This window comes from Pezoporus occidentalis, unplaced genomic scaffold (assembly GCF_034315485.1).
Source record: "Pezoporus occidentalis ecotype Australia unplaced genomic scaffold, CSIRO_AGI_Poc_V1 ctg371, whole genome shotgun sequence".
NCBI lineage: Eukaryota > Metazoa > Chordata > Aves > Psittaciformes > Psittacidae > Pezoporus > Pezoporus occidentalis.
In genome coordinates, this window is record NW_026915693.1 from 86,952 (window position 1) to 98,256 (window position 11,305).

Genomic DNA, 11,305 nt, shown 5'->3' on the forward strand with positions numbered 1-11,305 from the left:
AAAGCCCTGAGCAGTGGCTGTGTCCGGTGTCTGAGTCCTGCCCGCCTCGAGCCTGCCTCCCGCCCGCTCCTGCGCTCCCCGCTCCGGCCGGGATCCGCCCCGCGCTTTCCGCGCAGCCCCGAGCGCTGCGCCCGCCGCCCAGCTCAGGGAAGGGGGAGGACGGGGACGGGAGGGACCGGGACGGGAAAGGGAACCGGCGAGGCGGGACGGGAACGGGACGGGACGCGGGCACCTGCTGAGCGCCCCCTTTGCGCGCACTTTGCGCCCCAGTTGCGTCCCCGCGATGCGGAACCCCGGTGCCCTCCTGCTGCTGCCGCTGCTGGCCGGTGAGTCTGCGTCCTTCCCTCTCGCTCCAGCGGGGCCCGGTGGAAGCCAGGGTCCGGTCCCGCCGTCCTGTTTCCGGGCAGCCACGGAAGGGGCCTCGGGAGGCTTGGGGGCAAGCCCCGCTCCCGGCCCCCCTTCAAGCGTCTTTAACCGGCTGCTGCCCCATAGGGCTTGGGGGGACCTCGGTCCCCGACCCCCCTCAGGTCTGCGCCCTTGGGAGCTGCTACCCGGCCACTGGGGACCTGCTGGTGGGGCGAGCTCCCCGCTTGAGCGCCACCTCCACCTGCGGGCTGCGGCGGCCACAGCCCTACTGCATCGTCAGCCACCTCCAGGTGAGAGGGATGGGGGCCCCATGGAGGCTGGGGGGGCACTGGGAGGGGATGGGGGGCATGGGATGGGGATGGGGACACACGCCACCAAGCTTCCCGCTCGCAGGAGGAGAAGAAGTGCTTCATCTGCGACTCGCGGCGGCCCTACGATGCCCGTGCCAACACCAACAGCCACCGCATCGAGAACGTGGTCACCACCTTCGCCCCCCGGCCCAAGAAAGCCTGGTGGCAGTCGGAGAACGGTGAGTGGCGGGCGGGATCGTCCCGGGGGGCTCTGCTTCCCGTCCTCCCACGCTGAGGAAGCGTGACTCAGCCGGCGCACACGGACGCGCCCCTGGACCGTGGCCGGGTCGGGGGGGACCCACGCGGGTGGGTGCTCCCCACAGCCACACGTGCCATCCCCCAGGCGTGGAGCATGTCAGCATCCAGCTGGACCTGGAGGCCGAGTTCCACTTCACACACCTCATCATGACCTTCAAGGTGGGTCCTGGCACGCGGGTACCAGGGATGGGATAGGTTGGGATGGACCCAGATCCATGCTGGGTGTCCCGCAGACGTTCCGGCCCGCGGCCATGCTGGTGGAGCGCTCGGCTGACTTCGGGCGCAGCTGGAAGGTCTATCGATACTTTGCCTATGACTGTGACACCTCCTTCCCCCACGTCCCCCGTGGGCCCCCACGCCGCATCGACGACGTAGTCTGCGAGTCCCGCTACTCCGACATCGAGCCCTCCACCGAGGGGGAGGTGAGGCCCTGAAAGCAGCCCAGGAGGGTCCAGGGGACCCCCCTTACTCTGCCCTTACCACCCTGTTGTTTTCCCCCCTCCCCAGGTCATCTACCGGGTGCTGGACCCCTCCATCCCCATCCGGGACCCCTACAGCCCTGACATCCAGAGTGAGTCGCCCGCCTTGGGCTCCTGCCTGGCTGCTCTATTTTGGGTGCAGCTATTTTGGCTGCTGTCTCCCGGCTCTGAGCCCCACAGTGGGGTCAGGGCCAGATCCAGCTTGAGGGTCTCAGCCTCCTCCTGCACCCATCCTGTAGGAGCTGCTAAAGGTTGGGCTGCATCCCGGTGAGGGCAGGGAGATGCTGTGCTGGAGCTGAGGCTAGCACTGAGCAGCGGCATGGTGCGGGATGGGGTTGGAGATGGGCAGAGGAGCCAGCTGAGTGCAGGACGCAGTGGGTTAATCACGCAGCGCTAAATTTAGGCTGGGAGCAGAGGGGAGGAATCTGCAGGGCTCGGCTGCTGGGAAGCTGCAGTCCTGTGGGAGCCGTCCTGTCCTGTCCTGTCCCATTCCGTCGGGGCCCCTACACTGCACGCACCAGGAACAGCCCCCATCAGTGAGGAGCCCTTGCCCAGGGTGCTTGTTGCACACTGATGTGGTCCTATCCTGCATGGTGGGGTGCGCAGACCCCTGGTTCATGGCACAGCTTGACGTGCACAACCACGTGCAGGGGAGTTGAACCACCAGGCTGCATACAACCACGTGCAACCTCTTGCCTGTGAGCCAAATCACACACAGCCCAGCCCAGTGCCAAGAAGCTGTGCTATAGGCAGCCATAGGCAGCACAGTGCGATGGTGGGAAGCCCTGTGTGGACTCCCCATACCACAAACAGCATGGACAAGCTCAATGGTCCTGTGCTGATGGAGGTCTCTCCTCACTCCAGACCTGCTGCGCGTCACCAATCTGCGCGTGAACCTCACCAAGCTGCACACGCTGGGGGACAACCTGCTGGACACGCGGCGGGAGATCCGGGAGAAGTACTATTATGCGCTGTACGAGCTGGTGCTGCGCGGGAACTGCTTCTGCTACGGGCATGCCTCTGAGTGTGCCCCACTCAGCGGGGCCCCCGCCACCACCGATGGCATGGTAGGGTGATACAGCACCCCACGTGTCCTGCTGGGGCTGGGTAGCTGTGCTCCCTGGTCCCACAGCCCCTCACTGTGGCATCCGGCAGGTCCATGGGCGCTGCGTCTGCAAGCACCACACACAAGGACTGAACTGTGAGCGCTGTGAGGACTTCTACCATGACCTGCCCTGGCGCCCGGCCGAGGGCTCCAGCACCAATGCCTGCCGCCGTGAGTGCCACAGTGCTGGGGGGAGGGGATTTGGGGTGCTGGATGGGGAGAGCCACAGGCTGTGGTTTGGGGAGGTTGGGGTGCTGGGTTAAGGGGTGTCAGGGCTGGGGAGGTTGGGCACTGGGGGTGCTATGGACCAGGTTTGGGTACCACATGCTGTGCCGCGGTGCTGTCCCTGCAGGATGTGACTGCAACGAGCACTCGCGGCGCTGCCACTTCGACATGGCCGTCTTCCTGGCCACCGGCAACACCAGCGGGGCCGTGTGTGACGGCTGCCAGCACAACACCATGGGCCGCCGCTGCCACCTCTGCAAGCCCTTCTACTACAAGGACCCCAGCAAGGACCTGCGGGACCCCGCGGTGTGCCGAGGTTGGTGCCGGGGGGGGGGGCATGGCACGGGATGGGGTGTGCTGGATGCTGGGAATGCTGACCTGCCTGTGTCCCCAGCCTGTGACTGTGACCCCGAGGGCTCTCTGGACGGTGGGATGTGTGACAGCGCTGACGACCCAGCCCGGGGGCTGATCGCAGGGCAGTGCCGCTGCAAGGAGCACGTGGCCGGTCCCCGCTGCGACCGCTGCAAACCCGGCTTCTTCGGCCTCAGTGCCACCAACCCGCAGGGCTGCCAGCGTAGGTACCGGGGCAGCACCCAGCAGGGTTGGGTGTGCGGTGTGGCCTCACCAGACACCGCTGTCTTTCCATGCAGAGTGCCAGTGTGACCCCCGTGGCACAGTGGCCGAGGGCAGCCAGTGTGACCCTGTGAGTGGTGAGTGCTTCTGCAAGAGGCTGGTGACTGGGCGCCACTGCAATCAGTGCCTGGTGAGTGGGGATGTGTGTGGCACATGGGGGCATGTATGGTGCTCGGGGGCTATGCACAATGCTTGGGACCGTGCACTGTGGTTGGGGCCATGCATGGTGGCATGGTTTAGTGGTGGACTTGGCAGTGCTGTGGTAAAGGTTGGACCTGATGATCTTAAAGGTCTTTTCCAACCTGGCTGATTCCATGATTCTATGATGCCTGGGGCCATGCACTCCCTGACCCCCTTTTCCTCTGCAGCCCGAGCACTGGGGGCTGAGCCACGATGCCCCAGGTTGCCGGCCCTGTGAATGTGATGTGGGGGGTGCCCGCAACAACCGGTGAGTCTTCATGGGGACACAGGGGCCATGGGGCACTGCTGCTGGCATCAGGGCTGATGGTGGTGCTGGGTATCAGGTGTGCCATGGAGACGGGACAGTGCCAGTGCCGCAGCCACATGGTGGGACGACAGTGCGACCAAGTGGAGCCTGGCTTCTACCGCATCAACTTGGACCATTATACCTATGAGTCTGAGGATGCTCGGCTCCATCAGGTAAGGGATGAAGGTGTCCTTGGGGGTACATGAGGGCAGCACGTGCCTCTTTGCGGGGTTCCTAAGCTGCAGGCACCACTCTGCCCTATGGGCCTGACAGACAAGGCGGTTTTGGGGTCCCATCTCACAACCCTCCCTTGCACCAGGGCTCAGTGGTGGAGCGTGAGCCCTCCACGGACCGCCCACCTTCCTGGACTGGGACAGGCTTTGCCCGCATGGTGGAGGGTGGCTGGCTGGAGTTCCATGTGAGAGACGTGCCCTTCTCCATGGAGTATGACGTGATCATCCGCTATGAGCCGCAGGTGAGCACCTGACAGTGAAGCCAGTGATGGGGTGTATCGCCACACTGGGAGCTGGTGGTGGGGCATGCTGGATGGTGAGCCCTTTAGGCACAGCCCTTTCTCTGTCTGCAGCACCCAGAGCCCTGGCAGGAGGTGAGGGTGAAGGTGCTGCGCCCCAGCCCTGTCTCCGCCAGCAGTCCTTGTGGGAACACCATCCCGGCTGATGACCAGCTCTCCACCAGCCTCCCATCTGGTGCCAGGTGAGCACCGTGCCGGGAAGGGGCTGTGTTGGGGCTCATAGCAGGCACTCAGCTGACCATGCTCTGCCTTGCCTCTGCTCAGGTACGTGGTGCTGCCGCAGCCCATCTGCCTGGAGCGGGGAGTCTCCTACACCATTCGAGTGGAGCTGGGCTGTGCCTCCGCTCGGCAGGATCCCAGCGCCAGCGTGCTCATCGATTCGGTGAGGGGCAGCCTGCAGGGACAGGCCAAGGGGAATGGCTTTAACCTGACAGAGGGGAGACTGAGATGAGCTCTTAGGCAGAAGCTCTTCCCTGTGAGGGTGCTGAAGCGCTGGCACAGGGTGCCCAGAGAAGCTGTGGCTGCCCCATCCCTGGCAGTGTTCAAGGGCAGGTTGGACACAGGGGTTTGGAGCAAGCTGCTCTAGTGGAAGGGGTCCCTGCCCTTGTAGGGTCAGGATGTGGCTGTAGGGCACACAGGGCGAGACAGGCATGACATCTCACTGACTTGCCCCCTGCAGCTGGTGCTGATGCCCCGTCACTCCTCACTGGAGATGTTCATCGCGGGAGACCCCATCTCCATGAAGCGCCGCGAGACCTTCGAGCGGTACCGCTGTGCCCAGCCCTTCTATGCTGCGGGTCCCTCGCCTGTGGCTGAGCCCTGCTCCAGGCTCCTGCACAGCCTGTCTGCCATCCTGCACGACGGGGCGCTGCGTGAGTCTGGCCCTGCACCCCGTTGTCCCCTGTGCAGTGGTGGCAGCGCTCACCACACTCTCTGCCCGCAGCCTGCCTCTGCGACCCCCAGGGCTCCACCAGCGCCGAGTGCCAGCCGCAGGGCGGGCAGTGCCAGTGCAAACCCAACGTCATGGGGCGGCGCTGCCACCGCTGTTCCCCAGGCACCTTTGGCTTTGGGACCAGCGGGTGCCGAGGTGAGTGCCGCAGGGATGTGCCGCAGGAGCCTGGGGGTGCTGGGGCTGGATGCTCTCCATAGCCCAGGGTCAGACTCCATGGGTGCCATGCCTTCCAGCATGCCAGTGCAGCAGTGAGGGGTCGGTGAGCCCCATCTGTGACACCACCACGGGGCAGTGCTCCTGCCGGGAGGGTGCCCATGGCTCACGCTGCGACCGCTGCCAGCCTGGCCACTGGGGCTTCCCATCCTGCCGGCCCTGCCAGTGCAATGGGCACGCCGAGGAGTGTGACCCACGCACGGGCAGCTGCTTGCGCTGCCGCGACCACACCGATGGCGAGAGGTGCCAGAGGTAGGTGAGGTGTGCACCGGGAGGAGGATGTGGTGCTGCTGGTGGCCCCTGCTCACCCCCTGCCCGCAGATGTGCAGCTGGGCACTTTGGGAACCCGGCGCTGGGCTCTGGGCAGCACTGCCGGCCGTGCCCGTGCCCCGATGGACCCAGCAGCCCCCGGCACTTCGCTGCATCCTGCTACCAGGACAGCCGGTCCCGGCAGGTCATCTGCCACTGCAGCCCCGGGTACACAGGTGGGTACCATGGGGGTCCCCATGCACTGCCCTGTGCTCTGTGCCAGTGGGTACAGGCAGGTACAGGTACACTGTGCCCATAGGTCCCCGCTGTGATGAGTGTGCTCCCGGCTACTATGGGGACCTGCAGCAACCCGGCGGGCGCTGCCTGCCCTGCCAGTGCCATGACAACATCGACATGACCGATCCAGAGGCATGCGACCGGCGCACGGGGCACTGCCTGCGCTGCCTGTACAACACAGCGGGGCCGCACTGCGCCGAGTGCCAGCCCGGCTTCTATGGGGATGCCACACGGCACAGCTGCCGACGTGAGTACCCATGGCCACACAGAGATGTTCCTGGGGACCACATGTGCCTGTGGGGTCCCCACAGCCCTGCCCTGCTGTGCCCTGCAGTGTACTTTGCCAGCCCTGGCACTGCATTCCTGTCCTCGTCCCTATGCCCTACTTGTGCCAGCCCATCTACATCCTTATCTCATGCCCATTCCTGTCCCTATTCTTACCCCATCCCCACTACCCCCCTGACTCTGTCCCTATCCCATCTTTATCCCATCTCTATCCTGAGCCTGCCCCATCTCCATCTCATCCCCATCAGTGGTCCTCACGCTGTTCACATCCCACCTCCACCTGGTCCTCACTACATCCCTGCCCAATTTCTGTCTGCATTCTGCCTTCACCCTCAACCACTGCCATCCCCATCCCATCCCTTCCTGTGTACGCATTCCACCTCCATCCCAGTCTCATCCCCATCCTGTCTCTGTCCTCATCCTCTCACCATCCCCTCTCAATCCCCGCATCCCTGTCTCTGCTCAGTGCCTGTCTTGTTCCAGGTTGCTCCTGCAACCCACTGGGCACCGACCCCAGCACCTGCAGTGCCCAGCAGTGTCATTGCGATGTGCGCAGCGGGCAGTGCCACTGCCTGCCCAACGTGGAGGGACAGAGCTGCGACCGCTGCAGCCCCAACTTCTGGAACCTGGGCAGTGGGCAGGGCTGCCAGCCCTGTGCCTGCCACCCCCAGCACGCCCTGAGCCCTGCCTGCAACCAGGTGAGATACAGCAGGGACAGGGGGGCAGGATGGGGCTGGGGGTGTGCTGCAGCAGTGCCAAACTTTGTTTCATCCAGTTCACAGGGCAGTGCTCGTGCCGGCCAGGCTTCGGGGGGCAGACCTGTTCTGACTGCCAGGAGCAGCACTGGGGTGACCCGCGGCAGCAGTGCCGAGGTGAGAGGCAGTGCTGGCAGGGGGACTATGGCAGGCCCTGTAGCACCCTGACACCGCTGTCCCCACAGCCTGCGACTGTGACCCCCGTGGCGTTGCCAGTGCCCAGTGCCACCGTGGCAGCGGCCACTGTGACTGCCGGCCCGGCATCTCCGGCGTGCGCTGCGACCAGTGCGCACGGGGCTTCTCCGGCATCTTCCCTAGCTGCCAGCCCTGCCACCCCTGCTTTGGGGACTGGGACCGCGTGGTGCAGGACCTGGCTGCACACACCCGGGCACTGGCACAGCGCGTCAGCCTCCTGCAGCACACCGGGGCTGCCAGCGCCTTCCAGGGCACCTTCCGGCGGCTGGAGGAGAACCTCGCCACCGTGCGGGACATGGTGGCTGCCCATAACACCACCATTGGTACTGCTGCCCACCTCACACACGCCACGGAGGGGCTGCGGTGAGCACTGGGTGCAGGGCATGGCTCGCGGCGGGGGGGGGGGCACTGGGAGCGGGTTGTCACCCCATGCCCTTACAGGCGGCACATCGAAGAGGCAACGGAGAGGCTGACGCGGGTGGAGGGGGAGCTGACGGCTGCCCAGGATGCCAACTTCAACGCCAGCCACGTGCTGAGTGTGGTGGACCGGGGTGCCCGTGCCCTCAACCACAGCCTGCAGGACCTGGAGCAGCGGCTGCAGGCCCTCAAGACCTCCAATTTCCTTGGTGAGATGTGCCACAGAGCTGGGGCAATGGGACCATGGCAGGGGGTCTGACAACGCCCCTGCTTCACCCAGGTGCCTATGACAGCATCCGTGAGGCCTATGGGGAGTCACGGGATGCAGAACGCCAAGCAGACACCTCCACCCGTGCTGTACCCAGCCCCATCAGCACCTCCGTGGCCACCCGGCACCGCACCGAGCATCTACTGGCCACCCATAGGGATGACTTCAACCGCCAGAACGCAGCCAGCCGGCGGGCACTGATGGACCTGGCGGCGAGAGCACAGGCGCTGAGCCTGCACCCCCTCAATGAGAAGGTGGGATGCGCGGTGGGGACCATGGGGATGGTGCCTGGAGCCGCACTGAGCCCGCGCTGCCGTGCAGGTCTGCGGTGCTGTGGGTGACGTGCCCTGCGCTGAGAGCCCCTGCGGAGGAGCTGGGTGCCGGGATGAGGATGGGGGACGGCGCTGCGGGGGTCTGAGCTGCGGCGGAGCTGTGTCCACGGCAGACAGTGCACTGGACCGGGCACGCCATGCGCAGGAGGAGCTGCAGCAGGCAGCCAGCGACATGGCCCAGCTCTCCCACAAGGTACGTGGCACATGGGAGCGGGTGGGAAAGCCATGCCCCACAGCCTTTATGGCTGAGACCGAGGTCTCTGCCCCTGCTCAGGTGGCTGAGGCCAAAGGGAAGGCAGATGAGGCTCGGCTGCGGGCACAGGCGGCTCTGGACAAAGCAAACCAGACCAGGGCCCGTGTGGAGAGCTCCAATAAGGAGCTGCGGGAGCTCATCAGCCACATCAAGGCCTTCCTGAGCCGTGAGTGCCAGCGTGCAGGAGGGATGGCACCCTGCCCGGCCCCTGCACCGCACCGCCCTGACCCTGCACTGCACTGACCCCACACCGCACTGCATGGTCCCTGCACTGCATGTGGGGCTATACAAACCCAGCACCACACAGCCCCTACCCCATACTGTGTTGCATGGACCCTGCCCTGCCCTGCCCATCCGGTGAGCCCCATCCTGTGATGTTGTCCCATGACAACATCCTGTGTCACTCCAAACATCCTCTGTCCCATTACCCTCCACCCCTGCCCTGTGGTTGTATGCCATAATAACCTTCATAGCTCTCTCCCTATGGCTCTCCCTCATATTTCCCTCCATGTTTCCCCCCCCGTATCTCCCCTCATGTTTCCTCCCCCTGTTTCCTCCCCATGTTTACCCCCCATGCCTTCCCCTCATGGCTCTCCCCCACGGTCCCCGATGTCCCCTCCACCCCGGGGGTGCCACAGGAAACACCCTGACATCTCCCACCCTCAGAGGAGGGCGCCGACCCCGAGAGCATCGAGGTGGTGGCCAGCCGTGTGCTGGAGCTCTCGCTGCCAGCCGCGCCGGCGCAGATCCACCGCCTGGCCGAGGAGATCAAGGCGCGGGTGCGCAGCCTGGCCAGCGTGGACGCCATCCTGGAGCAGACGGCCGGTGACGTGCGCCAGGCCGGGCAGCTGCTGCAGGAGGCACAGCGAGCGCGGTGAGCCAGGGGACACGGGGACGTGGGGATCCCCGGAGTGGGCTGGTGCTGAGGCCGTGCTGCCCTGGCCGCAGGTCGCGGGCTGAAGGCGTGCGGGACACGGCTGAGGCGGTGCGGCAGGCGCTGGAGGAGGCGCGGCGGGCACAGGGCATGGCGGAGGAGGCACTGCAGCTCGCCACGGGTGACATCCAGCACAGTGAGAGAGCGCTCGGCACGGTGAGAGCCTCGTCCCCATCGCCTCAGCATGGGCACACCATGGGGATGTGAGCAGCAGGGCGAAGGAGGTGATCCTGCCCCTCTGCTCTGCTCGTCTGAGACCCCACTTGTAGCACCATGTGCAGTGCTGGTGTCCTCAGCATAAGAGGGACATGGAGCTGGTGGAAAAGACCAGAGGAGGCCATGAGGATGATCGGGGCTGGAGCACCTCCCGTCTGAAGACAGGCTGAGAAAGTTGGGGCTGTTCAGCCTGGAGAAGAGAAGGCTGTGTGGAGACCTCATAGCAGCCTTGCAGTATCTGAAGGGGGCCTATAGGGATGCTGGGGAGGGACTCTTCATTAGGGACTGGAGTGAATAGGACAAGGGGTAACAGGTTAAAACTTAAACAGGGGAACTTTAGATTGGATATAAGGAAAAAAAGTTCTTTACTGTAAGGGTGGTGAGGCACTGGAATGGGTTGCCCAGGGAACCTGTGAATGCTCCATCCCTGTCAGTGTTCAAGGCCAGGTTGGACAGAGCCTTTGGTGTCATGGTTTAGTGTGAGGTGCCCCTACCCATGGCGGGGGGGTTGGAACTGGATGACCGTAAGCTCCTTTCTAACCCAAACCATTCCATGATTCCCTGTGGGCACCCTGACCATGCCCATGCCACCCCTCGCAGATGCAAGCCCAGACAGCAAGTGCCGAGCAGCGCCTGGCGGGCGCCATGGGTCAGATTGGGGTGCTGGATGGGCAGATGGATGCCCTGAAGGTGAAACGCGCCAACAACAGCCTGGCAGCCACGCGAGCACAGGAGGCGGCCGGCACCGCGCGGGACCGTGCTGGCGAGGCCAAGCAGGTGGGTGAGCACAGGGGGGGATACAGGGGGAGGTTGCAGGGGTCCCATTGACCATGCCCACCATGCACAGGTGCTGGAGGGGCCGCTGCGGGACCGGTACCGCACGGCGCAGGAGCTGGTGCAGCACCGTGCCGAGGGCGCGCGGCAGGCAGGCAGCCGGGCACAGCGCCTGCGGGACGAAGCCGCGGGGCTGCTGCAGGACGCGCAGGGCAAGCTGCAGCGGCTGCGAGGTGAGGCTGTGGGCTGCGGGTGGTGGTGGTGGTGGTGGCAGAGGTCTGGGCTCACTGTGTGTCCCCATTTCATCCCTGCAGCGCTGGAGGAGGAGTATGAGCGCAACGAGCGTGTGCTGGACGCCAAGGCGGCCCAGCTGGGTGGGCTGGAGGCCAGGATGAGGGACGTGCTGGCCACCATCAACCAGCAGGTCCAGATCTACAACACGTGCCAGTGAGGACACCCCCGAGCCCACATAGCCCCTGCCTGCGGTGGGCACGGTGGAGCTGCAGGGCACCTCCTGTGTGAATAAAGTTACAGAGCAAGAGTGCTGTGTCTGCCTGTACCGTTGGTGGCTGGCCCCACAGCGGGTGTAGGCCACGGCGGGGACGGGGCGGTCGGTGGGGACAGGCTGCAGGCCCGGCCCGTTGCTATGGGAACGCAGCCCGGTCGCGCCCTTGGAGGCGGGTTGCCTCTCCGGCGCCGTGGTGACGTCACGGCTGGCGTCGTTGCCATG

The 11,305-nt window shown here is 65.2% G+C and overlaps 1 protein-coding gene across 2 annotated transcripts; it reads left to right on the top strand.

The window, feature by feature from the left end:
* Positions 1–48: 48 nt before the first annotated feature.
* LOC134170363 (laminin subunit beta-2-like) lies at positions 49–11,116 on the top strand. Of its 2 annotated transcripts, XM_062631691.1 has the most exons (33): positions 208–326; positions 493–656; positions 760–895; positions 1,060–1,133; positions 1,208–1,396; positions 1,482–1,545; positions 2,318–2,520; positions 2,609–2,729; positions 2,911–3,099; positions 3,178–3,357; positions 3,434–3,546; positions 3,785–3,864; positions 3,941–4,076; positions 4,223–4,378; positions 4,490–4,617; positions 4,700–4,817; positions 5,115–5,307; positions 5,379–5,522; positions 5,621–5,852; positions 5,922–6,085; positions 6,169–6,393; positions 6,915–7,129; positions 7,207–7,303; positions 7,372–7,744; positions 7,823–8,007; positions 8,079–8,320; positions 8,388–8,591; positions 8,673–8,817; positions 9,318–9,525; positions 9,600–9,741; positions 10,402–10,578; positions 10,649–10,808; positions 10,890–11,116. In XM_062631691.1, the coding sequence occupies exons 1-33, from the start codon at positions 284–286 to the stop codon at positions 11,024–11,026; spliced, it is 5,337 nt and encodes a 1,778-aa protein (XP_062487675.1). In that variant the 5' UTR covers positions 208–283; the 3' UTR covers positions 11,027–11,116. The 2 variants fall into 2 exon arrangements, with proteins under 2 accessions (XP_062487676.1, XP_062487675.1); XM_062631692.1 differs by lacking the exons at positions 9,318–9,525; positions 9,600–9,741; positions 10,402–10,578; positions 10,649–10,808; positions 10,890–11,116 and adding an exon at positions 8,900–9,012 and having other exon boundaries at positions 49–326; positions 8,673–8,862.
* Positions 11,117–11,305: the final 189 nt, after the last annotated feature.